This window comes from Anopheles funestus, chromosome 3RL, assembly GCF_943734845.2.
Source record: "Anopheles funestus chromosome 3RL, idAnoFuneDA-416_04, whole genome shotgun sequence".
NCBI lineage: Eukaryota > Metazoa > Arthropoda > Insecta > Diptera > Culicidae > Anopheles > Anopheles funestus.
In genome coordinates this window covers 33,791,497-33,818,323 of record NC_064599.1, presented here as the reverse complement: position 1 = coordinate 33,818,323, position 26,827 = coordinate 33,791,497, and the positions used below count along the sequence as shown (strand labels likewise).

Below are 26,827 nucleotides of genomic sequence, written 5' to 3'. Positions count from 1 at the left end.
TTAGAGATATAAACAGCGAATATCAAACTCTAAGAGGCTTCTCAATTTGACATATCAACATGTTTTCTTACTCTGTTTAACTAAAAATAAAACCTGTCAAAGCGAAAAAGCATGGTGATTTGTCAAATTGAGAAGCCTCTTGAGAAGTCATGAGCCTCTTGAGAAGTCATGACCTCATTTTGACATGTGAGTACTTCTCTTCAATACCGGAAGTTTGTAAGACAAATTCAGTGGATATTAAGCATAAGTTAAACGTTCTCGGCATGCATCGTGTGAAGTGACTTAACGAAAACATCCAAAAACTTCACCTACATGTACTCAAACTGAACTGACTAACTAACTGAAAACAATATTGAATACGAGAGTTGGTCATTAGGCTGGTTGCTCTTAAGAAATATTCTACGTTGATGCAGGAAATGCCAGGATCCTGTGTTGACAAGGGATTTTCCTACTAGTAAAGTAATTCTACAAAATTCCTTGCCAGGCTTGCACTACGTGACATAGCAATTCTAGCGTTTAACTTTGTCCCCTATCAAGAATCACAGTGATCCAGGAAATCCCAGCTCACACTGACTAGGTATGGAAAAATCCGAACATAATACTGACCGGTATCTTTTACCTTTCACCCGCTTGCAACCAATTTCCATCACGCATGTCAATCGGCAATGGAATTGTACACGCCAATCGCTTCCGACAGCAGCTGGGTGTAACCTTCAGCTTTCAATGGTTAGCACACGAAATAATGCTCACCAATTCCATCATCCCTGCAGTACATGTGGCCTTCCCAACTAGAACAATCTACAGCTACTGTTTACATACTTCGGGCTAATTGATGATAATTATCTAATAGTGCATTTGATACACAGTCTGATGCAATTAACCTGCGATGCAGCGTGGTCGTACGCTCCATGTACGTGTCCGGACGCTACTCACTCTTTCACCGCTGGCCGTTCCGTCCGGCAAATCGATGGCCGGCACGGGACAGTACGTCGCTAATCGTAGCGTGCACTCAGCACTGCACGGTGTTGGGAAACATAATCGACAAACGATCACCTTCCGTTGGTTGCAATGGTAACACACACACACACACCCCTCCAGGCTTACCCCTTCGTTGGTGGTAGCAACATATCCTATAGCTACGCATTGCTTGCTTACCGTCCCTTACCAGCTCCAGGGATCGTATTGCTAAGCCGCGCTGACACACTGTTGAAAAGTGCACCCTCAGTAGCATTGAGGCCCGTGATCGTGAATAGCAAATCGAATTTCTCATGCACCTCTTGAAAAACGCACCCAGAACAAGGTGCTTTTTTAACCTTTTTCTACCGTCCCGATTTACCGAAAGGTAATGTTTGACGTTGATCGTTGGGTTATTTTTATCATTTCGGGGGAAGAACGCGAATCGGATACAACACCGTCTGCTTCACTTTTCCCACGACCTTCCTAATCGATAGTAATGCAGGTGCGGTGATGGAAAAATGATTCATATAGTAAGCGATTTGCGAAGGTGTGTATGTTACCGATCGTGTATTGTTAGGAACGATGATGAAGCAAGAAATACTAATAACTTCCACCGCATGAACGTTCATTAATAACGAGTTAAATTGATAGCGGAAGGGTAGAATATCGAAAACGCGGTTGTTAACAAGTTGTACAGCAGAATGTTCCCGTTCCTATTGTCACTACAATCTCAGGAGTTGTCACCGCTGCCAGTAATTTCTGGATTCTAGTTAACTTCATTAAAGCCAGAGCTAGAAAATCAGCTTAGATTAAACTAGATTCTAAATTCTCTGATGTCTAAGTACTCCAAAGTTTTGGTAATCCAAAGAAGAAGATCCAGAATTCCGGGGTGCCCCGGTGATGTATGTGATAAACGGCACCGGTCCACACGGTAAGAGCGGGGTTAAAATCCCATCCGGACCAAGGATTGATCATCCGACTACGTGGTAAAATAAGTCTCGTAAACCAGAAATGGCCGGCATGACCTCAGAGGTCGTTACGCCAAGAAAAAGAAGAAGATCCAGAAGAGTTCTGCTTACGGCAGACCAGCTGGAATGCAATCAAATTGTATTTTTGGCTTCTTTATCAATTTAAAACAACTATCGTACCACGTCCCAAAAGTGCCATAGAGCTTATTTTATTATTCTAAAATAACGTTAAGGCCCACATTGCTTATAACTAAGGGTTACAATGCGTTACATATAATTCGCATGTGGTCGAAACACATTTTCATATTACATTTCTAGTTCGAAGATTCAAAAACAAGTGCCACACGCTGATATTAATTTCAAGGAAAAAAATCATCTTGATTTAGATGGTTCAATCTTCGCTTATCTTTGATTGTCCTGTGTTTGTCATGGCGTTGTGACACGTGCTCATAATTCTGGCAATAGTTTCGCTATAATAGGAATCTTATAATGAGCTTATTTTTGAACACGACTCTACAAAGTTGCTTCGCACAAACATGGAAAGTTTTTTTTTTTTATTGGACTATCATAGATAAGCTGGATAAAAGGAAGAAAGACATAATTCTAAGAACGATTATGTGTGATGCAAGAACGCACGTCACGAATTAAGACATTAGCTTATTGTGTTTTTTTATACAGAGATATTTATCGTATTCCTATATTTAATGCGTTTCGTCCCCAATTGTCCCACTTTCGGAATAGTAAAATACTTACTTTTAATATTGAAAGTAACAGTCTCAATTTCTCTACACTTCCCTGTTGCAGCTAGCTAACGCGATCGCGATGCAGCTGATCGTACACGGTTGCTGTGTGTTTCGGCCGTGTGTGTGTGATTATCACACCGATGGTATTGGTGTCAACCCCGTTACCGATGGTACTGCTCGGTCACTGCTGTCGGTGTGCAAAATACACCGAAAACAGGCAGCACAAATTAGCACAATTACGTCCCGTAACGCTTCGGAACAGGGCACTGAAAGCTGCCAAATACTTGCACCGTGGCCACCGTGATCACAGTCTTTGCAAGAATGTGAACTTTTTTACGCACTGGCAAACAGTTGTAATATTTCTTCACCCTTGTACCACCGAACGGTTCGGTTAGTTGAATCTGTAAGCTTCGGTCGAACAATCTGCAACCATGCACGCACCTGCATTCCATCACACCATGGAAGCTTTCGGTGTGACACCGCGAAGGACACCGCACACAGAATCACGACGGTTTATGGCTCGATTGACCTCGTCACACCTGGGTAGACAGTACCGGGGCACGGAATGAAAAGGTATTGCCATTCATGTTTTACAAAACACTGCTTCCCGGGCTACTGGCCGCTTTTCCCTTGACGACCGGATGTGGGCTTCCATTTTTTCTCCCTCTTCAATCACACTTCCTCTCGCCAGTCGCGCTCACACACGTCCTGTACTCCCCACCACAACCACAATCTTTGTCTAGCCTCGCCCTGCTCCCTACCAAAAACCCTGCCAAAGGGAATGATGTGACCGGATTTAGTACAATTTCTCAAATCTCTGGACCGTCTTGATTAACTAGCAGCACTCACCACTGCCACAAAAACACCCTCGACTCAGTAGTAGCTTTCTTTACTGCACAACAAACCAAATACTTTTTCACGATGTTGCAGAGAAATTGCGCAGGAAAGGTGTAAAAATGATGTTACTATGCTACACGTAATCCGTTCGTGTACAGAAACCACACTACACGAACTTGTTGAACGAATTTTTCCACAGAAGAAAAAGTATTCTACACCGTTTAAATGCCTTTTTACCCGTTAGCCTGAAGGTAAGATGAACGTTAAACTACTAAACGCACTAAGAAAAAACAATCGTACCACTCTCTTGATCCACTGATAGCGATGATCTGGATTGGCGCTATCACTCGCCCATCTCACGTAGGTCAGCGGTACCAACGGGCGCTAAGGATGGAGAACCGACGGGTATGTCTGCCTTTACCCCGTGTTAATAGATATGATCACCAACACTAGCTCGCTCGGGTTGCTTCATTGGGTAATTGAATTAAGTGTAGCGGAACGGTGCATCCCGCATGTAACGCAGCACTGCTGTACGTTTCCCAAAACCGCACTAGTTTTAGTACAATTTAGTACAAGGTTTTTATTATGGGAAGTAATACACTCGGACGCTCGAAAAATATTTTGATTTGATGTGATTTTTTGAAAAGGTCATGAAATTCCAATAGACGATCTAGCACGTTTTATGTTAAATTATACACTTTAATGCGTAGGTGAAAAAAATGTTTTAGAAAAAAAACACAAAAAATTACGATTGTTTTATCCTTCTATTGGAACACTGCAAAAAAACGAGTTTTTGTGAGAAACACTGACGTTTCGTCAAAAATTGGAAATTGAATCATTTTTAGTTTATTTTCGAGTATGAATAATTTAAAAATGCTCTAAAAAAATAGTAAAATAGTTGACGAGGTGGAACTAAAAACCTTCCCCCATAAACTCAAATACCAAATATATGGAATGCCAACAGTAGTAATGGAAATACGGAATAAAGTATAAATTCCAGTATATGTAAATGTAGTCCATTTGGATTCCGCATATACTAAAGTAAAGTACATAGTGTGTGAAATATTGTTTAAAAGGTACTTAACTAAGCAACTGTGAAAGTTTTGAAAGTGTAATGCTATGTAAAGATTACTTGAAATAATTGCTTTCTTAATGATAATATGTAATAAGTTTATAATAAATATTAAATGCGTACTTAACATGAAAATTGCATCGAAAAACAATCAAATCCTCCGTAATAGTACCGCCAGGAAAATATATATAAATAAGAATCAATTATCCAATTATTAGTTGTTTTTGAATATGTAATTGAAAGCTTTACATTCGATTAAGACAAACAAATTTTTATAAGCGTATTACTAATTCCATGTAAAGAATTGATGAAATGTATTAATTAGTCATTCACTGTTCGTTCTAATGGAAACTATTATTCATTCATTTACCCCATTAAAGGGGTGTTTCAATCGGGATTATCCTGTTATGACACTATAGCAACAGTCTGTACTTATTCTCGTGACGGTTGCTTTGGTTTTTTTTTTCTATTGCGTAAAAGTTGTCTCGCTACCACTATTCAAAGTAATCGCGTCTCGTAGACAATGGAACTGAAAGAAAATCTGAAACAAACTCTAATGCCTTTATCTTCATAAGACAATTCATAAGAAATATCGACATCTCCCCGTTCGATATCGCCAGTCGGAACTGTACCGAGTGTAAAAGGGATTGTAAATAAGCAGCCCGTCAATCCGTCATTCAAGTGGAAAATGTTGCCGCACACGAATCGTTACCGTCGTATGACGAACAGTGCAACAGGTTGTACGACCGGCGGCCCGGCTAAGAACAACAATAGAAATCTTACCGCTGTCACTAACAAACAACGATCGCTTGGAACACATTGTTCTATGTGGTTGGTCCTTTTTTATTACACTTTTGCTACGCAGAACGATCAGAAGAAATGATAATTTTCCGTTACATTAAATACCGTTCGGTTAGGCAAAAGTAATGTCGAAAAGATAAAACATTCTGAGGATGTCTTGTAATCGAACTTGACGTTGATGTATTAGGGGGCATTTGCAGACATTACGGACGTTTCCCGCACTAGACACAAAGTGAAAAGGATGTTAGAATCCATAACAATCTGTACTGTAAATGTAAGTTTTATGTTTTATTTAAGGATGTATTTCATTTTAAATTTGTGAAAACTTTAACATTTAACTTTCTTTTATTTAACAAATCTATTTCTGTGTTTTTTAATCTCCTCGCAGTTTTAAGTCTCGTATTCCAGTAAAACAATTTTTTTAAAGAAAATGATTTTTTACGGAATATTATTTGTTAAAAAAATAATTAATGTTTATATATTTATTATGAGCTGGTAAAACATTTTCGCAAATAGAAGAAATTTGTTTGAATGTCTGACAATTATAAATAACTACTATATGTTAAATAAATTTTAAGGAAGGAAAAAAGACAAAAGTATGTACATATGTAAGGCTCACAGAATGATGTACCAAAGGTACATGTCTAAACAATCTACTAAATAGAAGCGTTTTAGTCATAATTTGTGAATAGTGAAAAGTGATACACCAACTAGTGAATTATTGTACTTTAAGATTCTAAAACCTCCCCATAAAGTTATGAATTTGTTGATGTCGAAATCAAAATTTAATATACATCAAACACTTTTTCCCGTGGAGCGCTTAGTTTTCCCAGGACAGGTCCGGTACCAACTCCAGGACCGATCCCCACAAAGGCAGCAGTTTGAAGTGCTCTCCGCCTGCGGGAAAATAAAAAGCAAAGAAAGCCAAAAATGGCTGACAACCTCCACCAAACTGGTGTCGGTAGTGCTAAAAGTAAATTCACAGTAGCCCCACTATTTGTAACACACATCGATCAAAATATGATTATGCAAATCAATCGCTGATCGTACGATACACGGCACCAGATCATACGATCCTGCCACACTTCAAGCACGGTTCGGTTCAGTTAATATTCACGATTAATAACACGATAATGACGCTAGCAAATGGACACGGTTTTGACACGCGCCCGAACAGTGCAGTGTATTGAACATTTGTTATCACGTGATCAGTCGCATTTGTAAATGATATTGTTTACCTTGATACTATCCATGCGCTGCACTTAGCGCAGTTGAAATCCAAGCTGCGTGTGTTTGCGTCTCTTTTGAATCTTTCTCTTAGCTTGCCGCTGCGATAGAGTTCGATGCTGGGTGTTGCTGTTGCTTTAGCTGGATCACCGTTGGTTCACGTTACACTCACGTTTGAATCGCCACTAATTTTGCCACCGTCATCAATTCGATTCGGTTCCGATGGTTTTGGCTAGGGTAGAACCACCTTAATGTGAAGGTTTGTTACTTGTCTAGGAAAACACTTTAGCAGAAGCAGAAGAACGATATAAAAATGGCCACAATTCAACAATCGGAAAGAACTCGGCTCGTCCACGGATGATGATTGCAACGCGGAAGATCGGCACACTGTTACTGTTAGGACCAACAGTGAAATACTTGTGGTGGCAAAATTGTTTTCTCATTTATATATAGAGGATAACGGCTTGCGCTTCCCCAAGCACTACAAAACATCGACAACGAAAGCATCGGCAACAACAACAACAGTAGCAACAACCGGCAATCGTTCCAGCATCCCTCAATTGGCCGAAAGTCCTCCCGGCAGCATCCAATGCTTCGGGGGTTTGCGAAAAGAAGATGCGGAACGCGTTTGAGCAGGACAGAAACATATCAATGTACAAGCGAGACTTCACAGGCGCTGATAGTGGTTTTGTGGCGAGTAGGGCGTGTAAAGAGAGCAGAAAGATGTGCGAGCGGATGAGAAAATGAAGCAAAAGCTTCGGTAAGCAAAAGAGGGGTAGATTTTGCGCACACACACCAAGATGATAAAGCAACCCTCATGAAGGAAGAGGAAACAACTGAAAAGGAAATGAAAGCTCGCCACACTTGGGCTGCCATATCCAATCGAACGAAGCTTTCGAATACATTCGCTACAAAGTGGGAGATTTACAAATTTTACTTCTACTCAGAACTTTGATTCTACCTAATTATAATTATATTATAATACTATTTTCATCGATTTAATTCGTATCGTCTTTATTATATATTTTTTTTATTAAACTTCAAGGGTTCTTTGTGAAGCTTTTCCCGTCTCTTAAAAAGCAATACGCGAGGTAAATGAAGTTTAAACTTGGCACGTGTAAGATTAGTAATAATTGTAAAAATAAATATAATGAAGCGTAGTCTAAGCAACTAAGATTAAACTTAAGTGCTCATTTATCCACTTAACTGCTTGTATCTCGCCCTAACAAAGCAGTGTTTTAAAAGCTTGTCATAAAATATAACAACATTTCCTGCTTCAAATGATAAACTTTTACTCGTTAAAATTTGTTATGAAACATTAAACAGCAACGCCATAAAAATTGTTTCGTGTTTTAAAACTATTTTTAACTTTTATTGGCTTGGCTTGCAACTAACAGTTTGTAAATAAATATTAAATAGTAATATAAAGTAAACATTAACTTCTCTCGTAGTAAAAAAGAAAACAGTTTTTTTTACGTTTAAAAATGTCAAATGGTCACATCGCTATCCTAAAACCGGGTTTCGGATTATTCGTGCTGCTCGACACTTTCAAAGGCGATTTGACGTATGAATTGTAAAATGGATGACAGAAAATAAGAAAAAATCCAGATAAAAATCACAAATTTCTTTTGCTAAAATGACAAAATAGAACCATATTCAAGATTATACTAAATTAATACTGATGGTGTGGATCCGTACATTGTACAACATAATAAAGGAAAAGGAAAAAAAAATACTTACAAGCCAATAAGCAATGTAAAAATTAACTCTACTACTAAGTAAATTCAGTAGATCGAAGGTAAACCATACCCTATCCTACGTTAGCCTCATGTTGCTATAAAAGAAAAAGCATAAAATTTGCTAGCAATCGTAACCTAGTTTGTTGTATTGCTTGTGGGAAGGGAAGCGGCAAAAAAGAAGTGGACTAGTGAAACAAATTTGCTTGATGTCCTGAAAAATGCTACTTATCTTCCAACTTGTCTTCCATTCATCGCGGACCACCACTGGGAAGTGTCCCACTGTTATTGGTACATGCGCCACAGAACACTGAACCTGCTCCTGACCCAGCATCAGTCGCAACGCCATAGCGTTACAACTCCCACCTCCTCCCCCATCTTCCCATCCTCCCACACCATACGACGTACTTATAATTTAAGTTTAATTTTATACATTTTCCAACGTTTCCTGTGAAAAGAAAACCCACACCACAAGTGTGCCGTAGAATTAGAAATGGCAAAGGGACGCATTTGACTCTAAGTCTTTTTTATTCTAATAACATATGATATATGATATACAGCGCGAAGAAAAGGAAAGAAAAAAACAGACGGACGTTAGACATACGTACAACGTGATGGTAATCGTACGGTTGAACAACAATAACGCACAAAATTATGGTTTTATAACCTTATCATTTTATACCCTGCGCCACCGGAAGTCAACGGGGATGAACAGAAATAGCACCCCGGAAGATGGGGACGGATGATGTTTTGGTGGGGAAGGGGAGGGGGGGGGGGGGTGTTTGCAGCAGCTGCACACGAATAGCAAACGAAAAGGGTGTACTGAACGCATCCGGAGCACAGCGCGTAACATCAAGGACCAACTTTATGGTCAGCTAACCCGCTGGCTTGCTGGCATTTCCAATTAAACGTAACTGTACGTTCCATCCCGTCGCTGACGTCAGTGTTCGGGCTTTACGGTACCGGTTCCGTTCCGATCGGTTTCGAAATAGAGAAGATATTTATTCATACATATATATGTATATCGATTGCTGCGCGAATTACCACCAGATCTATAGCCCTGTAAAATAGTATAACTCTTTTTCTTCTGTCTGTTCATAAAACAAAACCCTCCTTCTCTGTCCTTAAAGGAAACGTGAGTGAGCTTTCCTTTGGGTTACCTTTTTTTTCGTTTTCTTCGTTCGTGTTTCGGTGCCGCGTAGTCTGTGAAATGTTTTTGGGCAGGAATTTTAATCACACTCCCTGAAACCTGGTGGTTATGTGTTGTGTTGTTTGATGCTTTTTTTCATATCTTCTCATGACCGGCGGTAACATTTACACCATCTGTTCCAATCCGGTGGGATGTGTTTATGACTCATAAACAGCAATCAACTATGGCATCTTCTAATTAGGTGTGCGAAGAAGAAGAAAAAGAAGAAAACAATCATCCCAGACAAACGTGTCGCCCGATCGTCCGCTTGGAAAAAAAAGTGTCCGATCGCAAGCTTGAAACAAACCCCTTTGCAGGGCACACAGCAGAGACATGCGAGTCCATTCGCAAAACACTCCCCTGAAGGAACAGCTTAATGTCGCTATGCAACACTAAAAAAAACCCCAACACATTGGTGCTATCATTGATAAACCGCAAAAACCGATACACAATATTCATTAACATTCGATTAGCATACAGATTTGACGTTTCGCTATTTATGGGCACGAATCTTTCGTTCGGGAGCGTTTCCTGAACAACCGGTGCCAGGTTGTCTGCCGCGAACCTGTGCCGGGTACCTGTGCACACGGGTACTCCCTCCCACTCCCGTTTTCACGATCATCGGCAGTGGTGTATTCCGGACACCTGTTTGCCATTCCATGTGGCATTGAGTGTAACAACGGTTTTTTGCCTTTTTTCTCTCTACCTTATTTTGAATTTTTTCAAAAACCCCTCAGAAAATATATCATCACGAAATCGCTTCTTCCATTGAGGTCAAAACCATCGGCCGATCTAGCTACACACGGAGGCACAATTTCGAACCGATCGATGATCGAACCCACCCGGTCAGGTTGATTTTTAGCCTGCGGGGCCACTTGTCAAAAAGTCAAACTTCACATCAAACAACGATGTACCACGCCGCCGGCAAACGTTGATCCATTAACGTTTTGTTTTTTTTGCATTCGAAAGACAGAGACTCCAAAGAACGCGCAACCAACGAAAATAAAATAAAAAAAAACACAGTCACCCATCGGTGATTGCATCCCGCGCAACGAGATATGACAGTGGTGAGTCACTGCCGAATATATATATATATCCCTTTCCGGCGTACTTTCAGGTCCTGTCGCCGTAACTTATATGTTAATTGGGTGCCCGTTTAGCTTGCGACCCGCCGGAAACTGGCCGCGCAGGAGTGGTGATGCAAAAAAAAAGAAACAGGTAAAACAACAAATCATTAATCAAAAAACAATTTACCGGCTTGGCGGGAAAACCGGTTCGGGCCGGTGGGTAACGATGGTCAAACGATGAGTTGCCTATTGCCAGGATCAAGGAGTGGGGCCCCCAAAGCATTTAGATTGATTCATTTGCATCCTTTGGAAGTGGTCCGGCTACAAAAACGGATTGGGGCAATTTGCTTGCTACATGGAGCACCTGAACCAGCAAGAATCTTTTCGAGACCGTTCTGAAAGGCTGTGTGAAAGGCCGCCCTATAGCAAATAACGATTTGTACGATCACACAACGACAAAATGGGTTTACATAATAAAATATGTCCGAGGCACGTCTGTTGAGCAGTGCAACGGGTGTAGCATTTAAATAGTCAATTATCTACGCAGAAGCACACACACCTGTTTTGCTGTGTTGGTTTAAACGTTTTCAAGATCTGAAAATTGTGTTTATTGGTGAATATCAGATAAATATTCTGTTTGTAAAACATTCGGCTAGATAACAGATAGCGAACCATATCGGTCACATTCACCTTTCTGGGCGATGGATCGTGTCTTTGATCGTTCCGTTCAAATGTTTCAAAAAAGGAAGAAAAAACACACGCGACCTCCGCCAAAGATCAAAAAACAAACCGACGATGGAGCGAATGTCAAAGTGATATTTACACTCCACCATAATCAATACGCTCTTTCCCTCTGTCTCTCTCTCTCTCTCTCTCTCTCTCTCTCTCTCTGGACATAAGACGTAATCGGATACTTCCCACACGCGTACAATTTAGTAAAATATGGATAGTGATCAACGGTTGGCAGCTATTGGCGATCGGGCGATCAATATATCAATCGATGTGTAGCGTGGCCGCAGAAGCGCAAAGCGTTTTGCAAACTTCCAGGACCTCCCACCAAGGAACTGCTGCGAACAGCGACAGAAACGCATTGTCTCATCGCGGCGGTGGTCGAAACAAAACAACGGAGTAGATCGCTGGTAAACGGTTGACCTATTGCACCCTTCCAAAGACACCGCAGAACAACCCCTATTGGAGATGTATCACTTTGCATGCGAGAACTGGTTGATTTGGTGTTGTTGTTGCGTTATTTGTACCACACAAATTTTGTTTCATATTGCTTCCAGTTCGCTGGTTTTCACTGGTATTCATTAAATGCTGTGTTGTTCTGTGTGGCGAAGATCTACTTATTCGTAGATCGAGAAGTATGCTGTCAGTGTCAAATATTTGTGTACTCTCGGGCTTAAAACAGACACACACATACCAGTATTAACTTCTGGGCAAAAACCCCATCCCTACCACACGCATTACCTGCCACTAATTCCACGGTCCTGCCCATGCAGCAGTTTGCCTTCGACAATGACGGACGTGTGCGCCATGCTGTCTGACAGTGCACACGAAGTTTGTCGGTATGTGGATGGCGATCGTCACCGCCCGCAAGTGTTGGGGACCGTTCGTAGTCCGCGGGGGGGAGCAATTAATTTGCGTTCTGCACAGAAGATCGCGATTGCACTAAATGAAAATAAATCACGCATGCAGCGGCAGAAGGAGGCCAGCTTTGGCATGTGGCTGTGGTGCACTTGTCCGTGCCTGCCGTCGTATTCCACGCTGCTGACATCAATTTGCGAGGCTGGTGTAAAAATTGAAACAAGATCCTCGATTGTACAAGCGCTTAGAATCTGTACGTGTTTAATGATTTGTTTGCAAATGCAATCGATAACTGGTGAAGTGAATTATAATGTTAAAATGGTTATTTATCAAACAATTAACAGTGGAAAATTAAATCCTTTGATTGTTGCTTCATTGCACAAACAATTCTTTTTTCAAAGATGTGCGATCGACGATCATCATTCATTTTTCTTCATATGCTCGTTTGGGATCAGAATTCTTGTTGGTGAAGGTCTACAGTATATAATTGTTAACTATTTTAGACGTTAGAAAACTTACAGTAGATTAATCCGAATTATGTAAGAACAGTAGAGTGTTAAACCCAGGCCACTCATGTCATTCGGCCGTGCATTCTTATTCTTTATAGCTTAAGGATCTCTAAAGTCATGGCGGCCATTTCTGGCTCACTAGACTTGTTTTACCACATCTTCTTCTTCTTGGCTTTAACGGCCTTACAGGTCACGCCGGCCATTTCTGGCTTACTAGACTTATTTTACCACGTAGCCGGATAGTCAGTCCTTGCTACGGGGGACGGTCAGGATGGGATTTGAACCCGGTCCTGCCGTGTTGACCGGCGCCGTTTATCACATGCACTACCGGGCCGCCCCTTGTTTTATCTTCTTCTTCTTCTTGGCGTAACGACCTTACAGGTCACGCCGACCATTTCTGGCTTACTAGACTTATTTTTACCACGTAGCCGGATAGTCAGTCCTTGCTACCGGGGGACGGTCCGGATGGGATTTGAACCCGGTCCTGCCGTGTGGACTGGCGCCGTTTATCACATGCACCACCGGGCCGCCCCGATTATCACATAGTTCTTATCACATTGTTTTATCACATAGTCTTAATTAATGATCGAACTACAACGAACGAACAAGAGGAAACGGGGGAACATTTTTAAATCTGCTTCCTACCATCGCCATGCTTTCTCATCTGAACCACATATTGCATATTCGGTATTTCTGAGTAAATTGTGATTTTCGGTTTGAGCAGTATATCCAATTATAAGGATTTTGATGGATCTTGATAATAGGATATTAGACATTTGCTTGATTTGGTTTTGTATAAGCTTATATCCTAAATGAAAAATTGTAAAATGACGAACAAAATAATCGCACACACGTGTTCACGTTCCTCATTTATCCACGCACTGACTCCCTAACGTCATACTCACGTGTTCACGCACTGTCATACTCACGCACTAACACATTTCACTGTCGCAATGATGTTTTGGCAGGTGGCTACAGTTTTTCAGAGAACTGATTGCATGACCGCCTGTGTAGAAGTCTATCTACAAACTTTTATTTTTGTGCCAAAAACATCGGCTCAAATGAGCTGAGTTTAAATCTACTTTGCGTTTTTTTCCGCTGTATTTGGGACTGAATTGAATTGGATCATTTAAATCAAATGTTTTAAATACACGTTAAATACAATAACCAGCGTTGCGTCATAGTTGGATGATCCCTTATGTGAAGATTAAACATTCAAACTGTAATTACTAAATATGTTTTTAGAGGGCTATGCTAGATTTGCCGGGCTCTGCTTGTTTATAAACATATTTGAACAGAACTTGTTTTAAATATTGTACTATCTTAAATCTATTAAAAAAAATTATTAGAAAAAGCGGTGCAATCCAACAAATTATTTAAAATTACCGCGATTCCAACATTTTGGGCCATTTGGGTCATTTTCATTTCGATCAGCTGTCAAAGTTTGTTTTGTTTTTGTTTGAAGCAAATGCGTGTGTTTTGGAATTTGAATCGGCGCATTTTAGTGGAAATTTTACCATTCTTTTAAGTGTATTTTGTGCAATGAAGGTAAAGAAAAGACACGCAACAACTTTCCGATTATAAATCGATATTAATTTTGTTTTAGATTCCAACAATAGCAAAACATGGTACCATTTTCTGCACGTCTGGCACCCACAAAGCATCGGCAATATTCCTCGACAAGGAGCTTGTTATCACATCCGGATTAATTTTGTGTGATAACGAGTGCTGCGTAGAGCAGCTTAATAATGCCGTCAAACACAGTCCTGTTGTAGAGGTTGACAAATGTGCAGAACTCAAAGACTTCGCTCAGTTGGATTTTCGCGTTGTTTGTATGCACGAAAATGTGTTGCGGGAACAACCGGCTCGCGCTTATCAAATAGTATATTCCCGAAGGGTGAAAGAATGTCTGGAAACAATGCTAGAGGGATTGCACGTATGCATCAACGGTGACATGAAACCAATTCGATCATATGCCACCCTTTTTGCCAGCATTGTTATTCTGTCGACAAATCTTTCGAAGCGCATTGCGAGGGATCATATCAAAGCATTGCTCGAACGACTTCAACCATCCAGTAGCCAGGGGGTCCAACTGCTAGATAAAGTGGTAACCGTATCGACCCCCTTTGGAGATGAATCGTTCTTCAACACGCTTCACGTAGGACATGTTTCAAACATTTTCGGTGAACAAGATTGTGTGCTGCTGCTCGACACACATCTCAGCTCTGGCTGCCAAGGAGGAGCCGTTTACAACTGCCAAATGTAACCGAAAAAAGTAGATTAATTTCCCCTAAACTGTAATAATTGCATTAAACTTTTTTGTAGGAAAATGCTAGGTATTCTTATCGGTGCCACATTTATGTATCGCAACGAAAATGTTAGTTTTCCGCTAGCAATTAATATGGAAGAAATTGGCAGCATTGTTTTAAACAGAAGAAACCTATGCCAAAGCTTATCAACCGCATTGCCAGCACAAGCGTTTCGTTCCGTTTGCATGATTGACTCTCAAGGCTGCTGGGGAACGGGATGTGCATTCGAGTTGAACGGTAAACAGTACATAATTTCTTGTTCGCACGTGCTCGCAACGGTATGTATGAAAGGCATGTTTCAAGAAGTTTGAACTAACTTTCCTATGGTTTTAATTTGCAGGATAACATTACATGTGTGTTTAATGATCGAACAATAATCCATCCGAAACTTGTGTACAAAAATCCAATCTTCGATAGTGCGTACGATATTGCATTGATGGAGGCCACCTTCGAAGCAGAGGCACAATCGTCGAATTGGTACTGTCAGCTAGCAAATTACATTCCACGCATCGGTCAACGGTTGTATGCTGTGGGGTTTCCCGTGTTTAAATCGTTGGCCAATGGATCTATCTTCAAGCCCAGCATAATTCCGGGACGTGCTACAAAGTACAGTGAGGGTATCCTATTCACGGATTGTTCCATTCAGTGTGGTAAATGAAACGTGCAAATTTTTGTCCTGAATCGTTCTTTTACACCAGTATAACTTGTCCCTACTCTTTCAGGGCAAAGCGGCGGTCCAATATTCGACGAGAATGGTTTATTGGTAGCAATCGCTGTATCAAACTTCAAGAGTTCTTTGGACAATTTAATCTACAATTGCCACAACATGTGCGTTCCCGTAAAAGATATTTACAGCATTCTGGAAAACTATTCAAAAACACGTGGTAATCTTTGCTTTTCCGTGGATAGTAAGAACATTTGATAATTGCTATTTTATTTATATTCTCTTATCAGATAAAGCATCCCTTGCAGGATTACAAGCCGATTGGAATGTGCGCTCAAAGTGGAAACTAAAACCTCCAGTTATTTTAAATAAACTGTAGCGCCACTATACCCTTAAAAGTCGGATAAACGAATTGATGGTGAATGGGAATGGGAATTTTACTACAAATGCTGGACAATTGGAATAAAACGGGTTTTTTTTAAATCTAGGAGTACAAATATGGTAACGGCAGTTACCCCAAAATTACCACTTGTTTACTTTCGGCAGCGGTGTTTTTTGTTTTTTAATTTTAAATTAGTTTACAAACTTTGCTATTATACAACTCTTGTTGGATTAACGACCCTTAAGGTCATGCCGGTCATTTCTGGCTCACTAGACATACATAAGTATGTAATAAGTATTGAATTCCCTCAAAAAATTGATTTTAACTTAGGAAGCGCTGAAACATAATAATCGCACACTGATCGTTTTAACTATACTCACCTGGTCAAAATTATGTTTTCTAAATGCTAGTGCCCGGCCTATGAAACTGATAATTATTTTATAAATCTTCATATTATACACTTGTTTTGAATATTTGATTAAATTAAATTAAAGTCTCGCCCGGAAAAGGAAAACTCATCATATACGTTGAACGGAATCACCTGACCATCCGATATCAGTGTGCCGTCGGCGAACGTCACTTTGTTTACGAGAGAAGTCACCGAAAAGATTGAAAACATTTGGCGTGTTCGTGATCATTACTTTTTTTTTGTTACCATTCTGAGTGAAAAAGCATCGACCAATGTTGTGAAGGATGAAATAAGAATTGCGTAAAAGCAAGACAGAGAGCAGAAGAGTTGAAAAGCATATAGCCTATTGTGTATTGTGAAGAAAGCGCACGCACAAACGGAGCGGCTCCAGGAAGAGTTGCTGCGGAGTTGACGGGTGAAAGCGCGGAAAACGTTCAGTCAAAAGGAAAACTTACAGACAAAATTGACGTCCGTGCGGAGCATGTAGCGCGTCGGTTTCATCCAGTACAAAGCATCAGAACGGAAGTTGGTCTCATTCACAATTAGTTAGCACGGTAGTTTTGCCCTTAGCCGTAGTATTAAAAACCGTAGTGTCAGGGCAGCGTAGTGGAATCCCGTGGCAACATCATCGAGCAATCAACGTAGATGGTAGGCTGCAGTAAATAAGCGCGCGCGTGATTCATAGCTAGCTCGTAGTGAATTAACACCAATTGAAACCGAATTGTGGTTACATTGTGCATGCAAAAGTGTAACAGAAGAAAGAAAAAATTGAAGATCTGAAAAATTTGATACCACACATACCCACACGTATATATATGTTGTTGTAGAAGCTCAAACGGGGTTTCCTTTTTTTTGGTGGTGCATCGTTATTAATATCCTGGAGTGCACAAAAGTAAACACGACAAAAATAACACGTCAACTAGATTAATTATTTTATATGGGTTGTCGTATTTCGTCCTCGAACAATGAAAACCTGTTCACACCAACGGAAGACAGTGAAATGGCCACTACAAGCCACCAACCGAGTGTGGATTACAAAGCGCGCCTAGAGCGGAAACAGTGCCTGGTAAAAGCATTAGAAATTTAATGTTTTCCCCTGTTTTTTTCTCCTCCCTCATCTATTCATCGCTTAATGTCCCTAAGTTGACATCAATACATCTCACTTGGACCGTTTGGGCCGCTTCGCATCATCCACTCTTTTGGGGGTTTTTGGGAGGAAAATATCGATTTTAACTAAATGGCCTATTTTCCGTTGCATTTCTGATCCACTGATGCGATTGAAAAAGGCAAAGGAAACACCGGAACCAATATACGATTTGGAGGATTGCAATCTAAAAGATGTGCCCGCTGGTGTGTTTGTTATGTGCAAGGTCCTGCGGAAGGATGCCCTCACACTGGCAAAGAATAAGCTATCCTCCCTGGTTGGGGGTGGCACACTGGATGACCTACTCTTGCTGCAATCGTTAAACCTATCATACAATCGCTTCAAGAAGCTGCCCGAAGATATATACAAACTAGAAAACCTCAGGGTAAGAAACAATCTGTTGCTGTTCTATGCTTGTACGCTGTTTAATTTCCGGCTTGTAGGAATTATTTTTAGCGAACAACGCCTTGGAGAAACTACCGACGACGATAGGACGACTAAAGAAATTGGAACTGCTCAATCTTTCAGCAAACAATCTAGCGAGCGTAGAACAGATAGCGTTCATGACCAACCTTAGAGTACTGGACATTAGCGGAAATGTACGTCTTTCTCAGCTGCCCAGCCAGCTGGCAACGTGTGATAATCTCGTAGATATTGTGCTCGATCCGGCATACATAGTGAACCCACCGGCAGATGTAGTGGCCGGTGGTACGTACGCCATCGTAAAGTATCTGTCGACCGGTGAATTCCATCCAGATCCGAGCGGGAAAACCGATCCGGATGGTACCGTGTCGGTCGCTTTCGATCGCCAGAAGGCAACCACGTCCACTTTCCTCAACAGCGAACGTAGCGACCAGCTCCAGCAGGAACTGGCCCGCGATCGGTACGAGAAGGAGCGGAAGCTGCTCGAGCGCGAACGGTTGGCATTCGAAAAGGATATGCTAACGGAGAGCAGGCTCCACGAACAGCAGCAACAGCGGAAACAAGTGTTGCTACAGCAACTGCTCGAACAGCAGAATCATAACGAAACGCAAGTGAACAAACTGCAGCAGGAAAAGCAGACGGAAAGGGAACGGCTTATCGATAACATTATCAAGGGTAGGTTGCGCTGGTGTTGGGGTTTGTTGTATGAAATTGCGATTTGATATTTAATCTTTTTTTTGTGTAACAGATGACCAACAATCAAACGAGCTGGTAAACAATCTGCTTGCACTGAAGAATGGTCCCGATCCGGCATTCCTCGAGCAGGAACGGGAAGAGCAGAAGCGGCTGCTCGAGCATTTGCACATCCAGCAGAACGATCTGCGCAAACAGGAGGTACTCGGTGCGATGACCAATCTGCTCGAAAATGAAATCAACATCATACAAAACTTTCACAACCAACGGGATCAATCTTCGCGCAGCATACTCGAGCGCGAGTACGAAACGAACAATTTGCTGAACAATGTGTTTTTGAACTATGACAAAAACCGGCAGGACGTGATCGACCAGATAACGAACGACGAGGATATACAGAAGAGCGCTGTAGCGGCCCTGATCGCACGGAACGATTCACGCACCTGGGGTTTGGTGGAGCAGGTGCGAATCGTAGAAACACAGTTAGCCGCACTAACGCTGTACGAAATCGAACGCAAGAAGGTTAACCAGGACGATCAAATTGTATGTATATGCGTAACATTTCAATGCCATCTTGGATGTGTATTTACGATATTTAATTTTGTTTGTTTTATTTGTAGATTAATTTGACCGATCAGCGTATAAACTTAACGTACGTTCTTACGGATTTGCTCAAACAACAGGACCAACGTAAACAGCAGGTAATATTAACTCCACGATCAATTCTCTTGTGATCTTTAATGTTGAATTTCGTTGCTTTTTTTCTCTCTTCAGCTTCTGGATACACTGAAGATAATTGAAAAGCAAAAGGAAAATGAACAAACCGATTTTTGGTTGCTGCAGTACCAGCGGCTCCTGGACCGACAGCCGACGGAAGTTTCGCACGATACCGCTTCAATCGATCCCGTACTGGGGTATCAATTTTTAGCGAACGGTGTAGTACACTGTTTACCCTTCTTGTCGAAGATATGGCAAAACAAGGACAAGGAATTGTGCAACGTTACCGAGCAGGATTTGATGAACGCTGGCGTACAAAACCCCACAGATCGGCATGGCATTTTGCAGTCGATAGCAAACTATTACGATTATTTGAACGGTAGAATTGACTATCCGGAAGGGGAATCGATTACGGTTACCCCGATGGCGACAGCACCAATCGAAGAAGGTTACCATCGCGATGACGAACGTAGAAGCAGCTCGGTCGAGATGGGTTTGGAAGTCGAACCAACAGCCGTGCCGCCGAGTGTTCCGCGTGTTTCCACCTCGGGTGGTGCTGGTCCTAGAGGTCCGGCGGTTCCAGAATCGAACGAAGCGATCAGTCCCGTAAGCGCTGGAACGGTGGCACAATTTGCCGAATGTGTTGTCTGTATGGAACAAGTGGTAGGAACGATAATGTTGCATTTACATCGAACTCATAATCGATATTTACACCTCATACTCCCTTTTTGTGTTTCAACAGGTACAAGTGATATTTTTACCATGCGGCCATATGTGCTGTTGCTCCAGCTGTCATACAGAGATTCACGATTGTCCGATGTGCCGTGCCTACATCGAGAGGAAAATCAAAGTTATACAGCCTTAGTTTAGCTGCCATTATGCATCCGATCCATCCGACCACACTTGTGTGTAAGATTATTTTATCTCCAAATTTGTAGCACGGTTCACGGTTTTTCCTTTCTTTTCTTTTAGGATCATGGCACATACTACGGCAATAAAGGGATGGGTTGGACTTTCCGAGGGTGGAGAATCATTTATTATGAAATGGGAAAAGAGTTTATTCAAATTTTCACGCCAAGCCGTCAAGTAACTATACACACCATTAGTCAAATTAACATCGAGTTCATATTACATACTTCTAGTCAAACATTTAAATTTCTTTTTTGAGTTGTACTTTCAATTTAATTCTTACTTCCTATTGCTATCAACAAAAGCCTATAATGACGTTCTTTAAAAAAAAACACACACACAAACATCAATTATACAACACACCGCAGTTGGAATGAACTTCGGATCAAACTAAGTCGCACCATATTGGGCTAAATCTTGCACACGACCAGAGTTGGCCCATTATTTCGTGACGCTTTTGGCTTTCAACTAAATTTTAAATAAATCTGAAAAAAAATTATTCATACCCAATACGTCGTAGCAAGTAAGATAAGAGCAAAACACCAAACACATTTTGCCATTTAACATAAATCTATACTCATTGATATCGTTCAAAACGAACATAAAATAGGTTAGGATGTTTTATTTTGGATAAAGATAATCATATCGTGCCGTTACGTTCTGGATGATCCAAAATCATCGCAAAATTTTCTGTGTTTGTTACGTTTTTAACTGTTATCATAAGCAAATGGAAACCGTTCAACTCTAGCGAAAAGACATCTTTATTAAAGAACACGAAAAATCGTTGTCAGAACGTCTCTCGATAAGCGTTAATTGTTCGTTCGTTCGTTGGGCTTCTTTTAAACTCGTACAAAAGCACGTACATAAACACGTACACGCGTTGTACGTGTTCAATCAATCAATCAATTCGCGATACAGACACGTGTGTTTCTTTAGTTAACAAAACAAAAACTAATATCAGTCAAGTGCAGGTAGCTGTTTACCTTTGCGCTACGGACATTTGTGCAATATGATGCAATTAACTCATTTTCGTTTAGAGAGTGCCTTTCACGCTAATAATAACACTAGTGTCTAATCTGTGGCGAGAGAAAAAAAAACAAAACATGAATATTTAGCCCTTTATTGCCCAACAGAGGGTCTCTATATATAATATCCACCTTCGTAAGGAAATTGAATTTAAGGGTTTTACTTTCATTGATATCATAACCGTGTATCATTGTTTTTTTTTAAACTGGATTCAATGCATTTACAGTTGCACACGAGAGCAATACATATACTGCACAATGCATACAAACAATCGAAACAAACACAGCAAAAATAAAATCATAGCAAAACGTTTGCATTTCAGTTATAGTTTAATGAAAACGAACAAAATCAGGCTGACTAAATGGGTTTAGTCATTAAAGCAACAACATACAAACATATATATTAAACCTTATCTTACAATCACAAATATTAAGTGTTCCGGGTACTGGAACCACTTGCATTTTACGTTCGCTCGTGAACATTTATGGTTATGGTTTGTTATAAGGAATGTTTCAAATAAAGTTTTATCGCACTAGTTGTAGAGTTTAGTTGAATTCTTTCAAAAAGAACATGCCTTCGCCGTTCACGATCATAACACTTTATTTACATTTACTATTTACTGAACTGTAATCTATTATCTATTACACTAATGTCTCTTATTATTTTCTATTTGTCTGGTTCATTGGCGATCTGATCTTAAAATAGATCGAATACGTTCGTCTCTTTTCGTTCGTTTAAATCTCCAGTTTTGATTGAAGCCGAATGCTCCATAAATGGTCAGTTTTCTGAAGTTTAATAGTAACCGCAACTGCAAGTAACTGAATTTTGATACTGAGTAGTGGGATATTTCACGATTGTCCATTACTTTCACATTGTTATCCTATCGATCGAGAGCGATCCCCGGTGCACCTGTTGTTCTGAATCTTTGTGCTGAAGCCCGCCGAAATATAGAAACTTTTATATGATTGAGACTAAAACAAACACTTAAATTACTTCATAAGTTGTGTTGTAATATTTATTCAGATCGTTCATTGTACTGTGGTTTGCTGGAACCATCAAATTAGTGATCTTACTCAGCTTAAATGCCTTTCTAATTATGTGTTGTGCATTACCCTACTGGCAGAGGTAGACGTTTTTATAAAACGAAAAATATATTCATGAGAATTGTGCAACAAACGAGTGTGCCAACGTTTAGCACAAAACAATATCTCAAAGTAGCTTAAAAATACAAATGTTATAAAATAAAAAATTTAAGTTTTTCACTGGATTGTGGCTCAACGCGGATGCCGATTTAACAGATAAACTGGAATAATTAAAAAATATCGAACAAAACTCTCAGGACGTAAATAACTGAACAGATGCCCGCAGAAACCCTTCACTTGCGATGGTGGGCCTTGCCTCCATAGCGGACAACGAACGCATTGACGTTAAATTTACGCTTGCATCCCTCATAGTTCATGTACCTAATTTTGCCGAAAATTTCACGCTCCTTCCATCCCTGATCGTGAATGCCCGCAATCGACCACATGCAACCGACGTAACCGTTCGGATCGCGCCCATCCAGACTGTACCGATCGTTCAGATAGATGGCCGTCTCAAGCGCTTCCTCGGGCGTTTTTGTCCACTCGAGTATCTTTTTGGCCCAGTACATCCTTAGAAATCCGTGCATTTTACCCTCCTTTACCATCTGCAGCTGGGCCGAGTTCCAAAGATCGTCGTGCGTTTTGGCCGTTTCCAGCTCGTCCCTGCTGTAACAGTACACACGCTTATCCTTCCGGTGGTCGTTTAGTGTTTTACGGGCCCATTCGTACGCACCCTTCAGATTGTCGTAGTTTTCGTTGTGAAAGCAAAAGTTGTCCGACAGTTCGCGGCGTACGATCGCTTCCTCGCAAAAGGAGGCGACGCTTTCGCTGTACCGTTTGCCGTACTTTTTCACGGTCAAAATGGCACGCTGAACCGAGATCTGTCCGAAGTGGAACCATGGCGAAAGGTTCGAGAGAGCGTTTTCGGTCGGATCGTTGCGTTTATCGTTAAACTTCCCGAGCCGTTTTTCCACGAAGCTTTGCAGGGTTTTTACGCCTCCGATGTAGCCCGGTGTGGCCCATTCGATTGCATCCACGGAACGGTCTACCTGCAGTGTATCAAGCACCTTCGTCCAGTTGATTGGGTTCGCCTCGAAGTTGGCCGTAAACGGGTGCTTAACTAACGGTGGGAACGGTGTCAGGTACGTTGGAAGATTATTGTTCACCTTGTTGCGTATGGTACGGGCCGCATATTCTAGTTTGTCGGATGTGACCCACACCGGTACAATGTTGTGCGCATCAACCTGACACAGTGGAACCTCCACCGGGAGTGATCGTTTCACGTCGTCAACCCACTTCATCGGTACACGCAACGGGCTGAAATCACACACCACGCTACCTATTTTGTGCTTTCGTACAAATTCCGGTACATTTTCACACGCATTACCGCGTAACAGGTGGAACTGAATGTTTAACTTTCCACACTCGTTTGCCACCTCTTCCAGTCCCGCCAGCATGAACTTGAAATGGCGTATGGTAGCGTCCAGGAATTTTGGCACCAAATTAAAGCACACATGCAGAGGCAAATCGTTCTTGAGCGCTAGCTTCTGTGCAAACAGAAACGCCCAATTGTCCTGCGTGCGTACGTCACGGGACATCCAGTACAGTACGCCACGTTTGCCGTCTTCGATGGTCTTGGCGTCGGAGAGGATACGCACCCGTTTTTTGCTAAAATCAAAATCCAATATCGACTTAGCGGTCGCTTTACGATCTGCCTTGAATAGTGCCGCATAGTCCTCGGAGCTGCCACCAACCGCCTTACTATCGTTCGGTGGACCATCATTTGGTTTGTGTTTCTTCGTTGCGGGTTCCATAGAGTTGGAGGAGGAACTTGCCGATTTCTTCATGCTTGGGCTGACAGCGAAAGGATAGAGAAGCCTTTTGCGGGACACGAGAAAAGTTTTATTTGATTATTTACTGACACTCTGCAAGCGAAATGTAGAAACAAACCTGAAGGATGTCGGATTCGATGAACACTCGATTAATGGGAACGGAATTAATCTCACGCAGAACATAAAACAAAAGCCGGATTGACGAGAACACAAATGCTAGAAGCTAACAAATCGTACAAGAAACACGCGCGCCTTTTCCAGTTCTGTGTACAAACATCTTTACGGGACATCCGTCACTTTTCAACATGTGGTGAAATTACTTCACTATGGGATCGTACGATGATTTAAGGAATCAAAACGATAGTAGACACTATTTTAGCTAAAATCCATAGTTTAAACGTGCTTACAATTATTCAAAAACAGCTCATAAAAATATTATATTTATTAATACTCTTTTTAAGCCACATAATAGATTTATCAAGTTTTCTTATTCACATTGTAATTTCAACAATGTTTGTCCATGTGTTTCCCACTATGATTTAACAATGTTGCGCTTGACAGCTCACCTTCATACCGCGGTTCCAAACATCACGCAAGAAAAACGCGCTTTTTGTGTGCATATAAACAAAGTTTTATCAGCTGCTGTTTGCGTACTTTCAAGCCTAAAACAATTTAACACAAAACCGAGCAGTTTGCCGTTGCAAACCGTACAATGGTCGAAAGAATTGAAGATTTAAATCTCCCAAACACATCGGTGACCAGGCTGATCAAGGAAGCCATACCGGCAGATGTGAAGGTGTCTAGCGAATGTCGCATAGCGTTGGCCAGGGCAACATCGGTATTCGTGCTATATCTCACATCGACAGCCACGACGGCGGCCCAACTAAAGAATCACAAATCCCTTTCGGCCGACCACGTCCTGAAAGGTCTGGAGGAAATTGAATTCGAAAGTTTCATTCAGCCGCTAAAAACCGAACTAGAGAGTAAGTAGGAGCAAGTAGGGTATAGGGAAGAGTAGTAGATGGTTTGGTTGTACAAAACATATTTTGACTAAGACACTGGATTTTACTTTTCTCAGATTTCAGGAAGATGATTAAATCGAGGAAAGACAAAAAAGCCGCCAAACCCGACACGGACACAACAGTGGAAGATGCCGTAATCGATCTGGAAAATTTGGAAAACATGCAAAATTCATAATGACAAGTCCACAAGAGTTGTACACGTTTTAGTATGTAAGCAGTAAAATTATTATATTGTAACAAAAACCTCTGCTTTTATGCAACAAATTTCGTATTACTGTGCTAGCATTCATTTATAAAACTAATAGAAGTATAATTCATTAACAAACGATTGAAGATTATATGCTAGTTGCAAACTTTACCGAAAGTTTTCGTTCGTGTTTGAAACCCTCAACGGCACTTCATTCAACTGTTGGTCTCATATACCCACGCAGGTAAAGCATTTTTTTCCCATTCCTTTTGGAATAGCAAATATATCTTCATAGCTGCTCGAGCATCTTCTACCGAATCGTGCGAACCATCCTGAATGTCTTCGCCTAGAAGTGCAAACGTGATGCTTCTCAAGCTAGGCGTTCCAAATGAGCCAGCCTTTTTCGCTATTGGACGGAAGCGGGACGTGTCACGAATGTTGCTGTGAAAAAAAGAACAAAAAAGCAGGTAAATCTATTGACCTTCGACTAAACTATGTACAAAATTGCAAAGATAGCTTACTGCTTGGGGTGTCGCAAATTTAGCACCAGAAGATCGTTTTTGAGCGCATGTCCCACTAGTGTTTTGCCATGGATAATCTTTCTGACGAGCTCACGTACCGTCTTAAAGTCAACACCGTGAGCTATATGTTCCGGCCGTATGCCACTGATATCCGTTCTATAATCTATTACGGTTTCTTGCGGTTTTACGTAAAGGTCGATGATGACTTCTCCCTGCTCGTTTACGATGGAAACACGTGCCAACATATGCTCCTTGCCATCTGCTCCAATACCAACCATTTCACAGTCCAACGCTATCCGGTTTGTTACCTCGGCCAATAACTTTTCTGGGGAGGCTGGTCTGTTTTTATATCCATGTCTTTTCGCTTTTGGTTTAGCTGTTGAAGGAAGTTACATTAGCTTCACTTTGCGACAAACAATAGCAGATTTAAATCAATTTACTTACTCTCCTTCAACGATAGTTTGTTTATCAGAAAGATAGCTGGAAAAGTATAAACAAAACAGATGTAAACATTGCTCGCAAACAAACTCATTCTACCGCTTGTGGTACACATTCTTATACCGTTTTCTTCCTGCTGGGACATCACTGTGAACACTGATGGCTAGTAGTACACAATCATAATTTACGGAACGGTTTAAAACATTTAAACATCCTCTCAATTATTTTGAATGTACTTTTCGCTGCATACTGGATTTGCACGAATGCACGAAAATAAAATACGCATGCTGTTCTGTTTACCAATGGGCTGTCATTGGTGTCCGGATGTGTTTATATGATAGAATTCGTAGCTCAGTCACTCTGTTCAGCAGTACGC

The 26,827-nt window shown here is 41.1% G+C and overlaps 6 protein-coding genes across 9 annotated transcripts in view; 3 read left to right on the top strand and 3 right to left on the bottom strand.

Annotated features, from left to right (window-relative positions):
* Positions 1 to 7,079, bottom strand: part of LOC125770348 (ion transport peptide) — a 37,211-nt gene extending 30,132 nt beyond the window's left edge. The window contains exon 1 of one of the 3 annotated variants that reach the window (XR_007419180.1): positions 6,617 to 7,044. Coding sequence is in view for 1 of the 3 variants with exons in the window: in XM_049439810.1 (XP_049295767.1) it covers positions 6,617 to 6,631 (15 nt within the window). In the remaining 2 variants the exon portion in view is untranslated. Of the gene's footprint in view, positions 1 to 2,678; positions 3,888 to 6,616 lie in introns of those variants that run through there. The other 2 variants (XR_007419182.1, XM_049439810.1) reach the window with 2 other exon arrangements.
* Positions 7,080 to 13,977: 6,898 nt separating this feature from the next.
* LOC125770345 (uncharacterized) lies at positions 13,978 to 16,191 on the top strand. Its single transcript, XM_049439804.1, has 6 exons — positions 13,978 to 14,241; positions 14,300 to 14,955; positions 15,019 to 15,280; positions 15,343 to 15,652; positions 15,725 to 15,886; positions 15,957 to 16,191. Exons 1-6 carry the CDS (start codon positions 14,236 to 14,238, stop codon positions 16,043 to 16,045), a joined length of 1,485 nt encoding a protein of 494 aa, XP_049295761.1. The 5' UTR covers positions 13,978 to 14,235; the 3' UTR covers positions 16,046 to 16,191.
* Positions 16,192 to 16,540: 349 nt separating this feature from the next.
* Positions 16,541 to 21,904, top strand: LOC125770565 (E3 ubiquitin-protein ligase LRSAM1-like). Of its 2 annotated transcripts, none has more exons than XM_049440286.1 (8): positions 16,541 to 17,523; positions 17,744 to 17,986; positions 18,045 to 18,699; positions 18,773 to 19,260; positions 19,338 to 19,418; positions 19,492 to 20,097; positions 20,177 to 20,339; positions 20,407 to 21,904. In XM_049440286.1, exons 1-7 carry the CDS (start codon positions 17,395 to 17,397, stop codon positions 20,297 to 20,299), a joined length of 2,325 nt encoding a protein of 774 aa, XP_049296243.1. In that variant the 5' UTR covers positions 16,541 to 17,394; the 3' UTR covers positions 20,300 to 20,339; positions 20,407 to 21,904. The 2 variants fall into 2 exon arrangements, with proteins under 2 accessions (XP_049296243.1, XP_049296242.1); XM_049440285.1 differs by having other exon boundaries at positions 16,542 to 17,523; positions 20,177 to 20,343.
* Positions 21,905 to 21,953: 49 nt separating this feature from the next.
* On the bottom strand, positions 21,954 to 24,691 carry LOC125770567 (deoxyribodipyrimidine photo-lyase). The gene is made up of 2 exons (XM_049440287.1): positions 24,402 to 24,691; positions 21,954 to 24,329 (listed from the first exon to the last, which is right to left on the bottom strand). The coding sequence occupies exons 1-2, from the start codon at positions 24,464 to 24,466 to the stop codon at positions 22,745 to 22,747; spliced, it is 1,650 nt and encodes a 549-aa protein (XP_049296244.1). The 5' UTR covers positions 24,467 to 24,691; the 3' UTR covers positions 21,954 to 22,744.
* A 137-nt stretch (positions 24,692 to 24,828) lies between these two features.
* Positions 24,829 to 25,569, top strand: LOC125770575 (DNA polymerase epsilon subunit 3). The gene is made up of 2 exons (XM_049440301.1): positions 24,829 to 25,266; positions 25,362 to 25,569. The coding sequence occupies exons 1-2, from the start codon at positions 24,996 to 24,998 to the stop codon at positions 25,478 to 25,480; spliced, it is 390 nt and encodes a 129-aa protein (XP_049296258.1). The 5' UTR covers positions 24,829 to 24,995; the 3' UTR covers positions 25,481 to 25,569.
* LOC125770572 (RNA exonuclease 4) lies at positions 25,565 to 26,770 on the bottom strand. Its single transcript, XM_049440297.1, has 4 exons — positions 26,575 to 26,770; positions 26,458 to 26,493; positions 26,014 to 26,389; positions 25,565 to 25,933 (listed from the first exon to the last, which is right to left on the bottom strand). The coding sequence occupies exons 1-4, from the start codon at positions 26,594 to 26,596 to the stop codon at positions 25,708 to 25,710; spliced, it is 660 nt and encodes a 219-aa protein (XP_049296254.1). The 5' UTR covers positions 26,597 to 26,770; the 3' UTR covers positions 25,565 to 25,707.
* Positions 26,771 to 26,827: the final 57 nt, after the last annotated feature.

Bases quoted from the DNA above. Each gene is read 5' to 3' on its own strand.
- LOC125770345 (XM_049439804.1), top strand. The intron at 15,281-15,342 runs GTATGTATGAAA...TTTAATTTGCAG, and splicing joins GTTCGCACGTGCTCGCAACG to GATAACATTACATGTGTGTT. The intron at 15,653-15,724 runs GTAAATGAAACG...CTACTCTTTCAG, and splicing joins GGATTGTTCCATTCAGTGTG to GGCAAAGCGGCGGTCCAATA.
- LOC125770565 (XM_049440286.1), top strand. From the start codon at position 17,395: ATGGGTTGTCGTATTTCGTCCTCGAACAATGAAAACCTGTTCACACCA. The intron at 17,524-17,743 runs GTAAAAGCATTA...CGATTGAAAAAG, and splicing joins TAGAGCGGAAACAGTGCCTG to GCAAAGGAAACACCGGAACC. The intron at 17,987-18,044 runs GTAAGAAACAAT...TCCGGCTTGTAG, and splicing joins ACAAACTAGAAAACCTCAGG to GAATTATTTTTAGCGAACAA.
- LOC125770567 (XM_049440287.1), bottom strand. From the start codon at position 24,466: ATGTTCTGCGTGAGATTAATTCCGTTCCCATTAATCGAGTGTTCATCG. The intron at 24,330-24,401 runs GTTTGTTTCTAC...GTCCCGCAAAAG, and splicing joins TCGAATCCGACATCCTTCAG to GCTTCTCTATCCTTTCGCTG.
- LOC125770575 (XM_049440301.1), top strand. From the start codon at position 24,996: ATGGTCGAAAGAATTGAAGATTTAAATCTCCCAAACACATCGGTGACC. The intron at 25,267-25,361 runs GTAAGTAGGAGC...TACTTTTCTCAG, and splicing joins GCTAAAAACCGAACTAGAGA to ATTTCAGGAAGATGATTAAA.
- LOC125770572 (XM_049440297.1), bottom strand. From the start codon at position 26,596: ATGTCCCAGCAGGAAGAAAACG. The intron at 26,494-26,574 runs GTATAAGAATGT...ATACTTTTCCAG, and splicing joins GTCCCAGCAGGAAGAAAACG to CTATCTTTCTGATAAACAAA. The intron at 25,934-26,013 runs GTAAGCTATCTT...TTTTTTTCACAG, and splicing joins AATTTGCGACACCCCAAGCA to CAACATTCGTGACACGTCCC.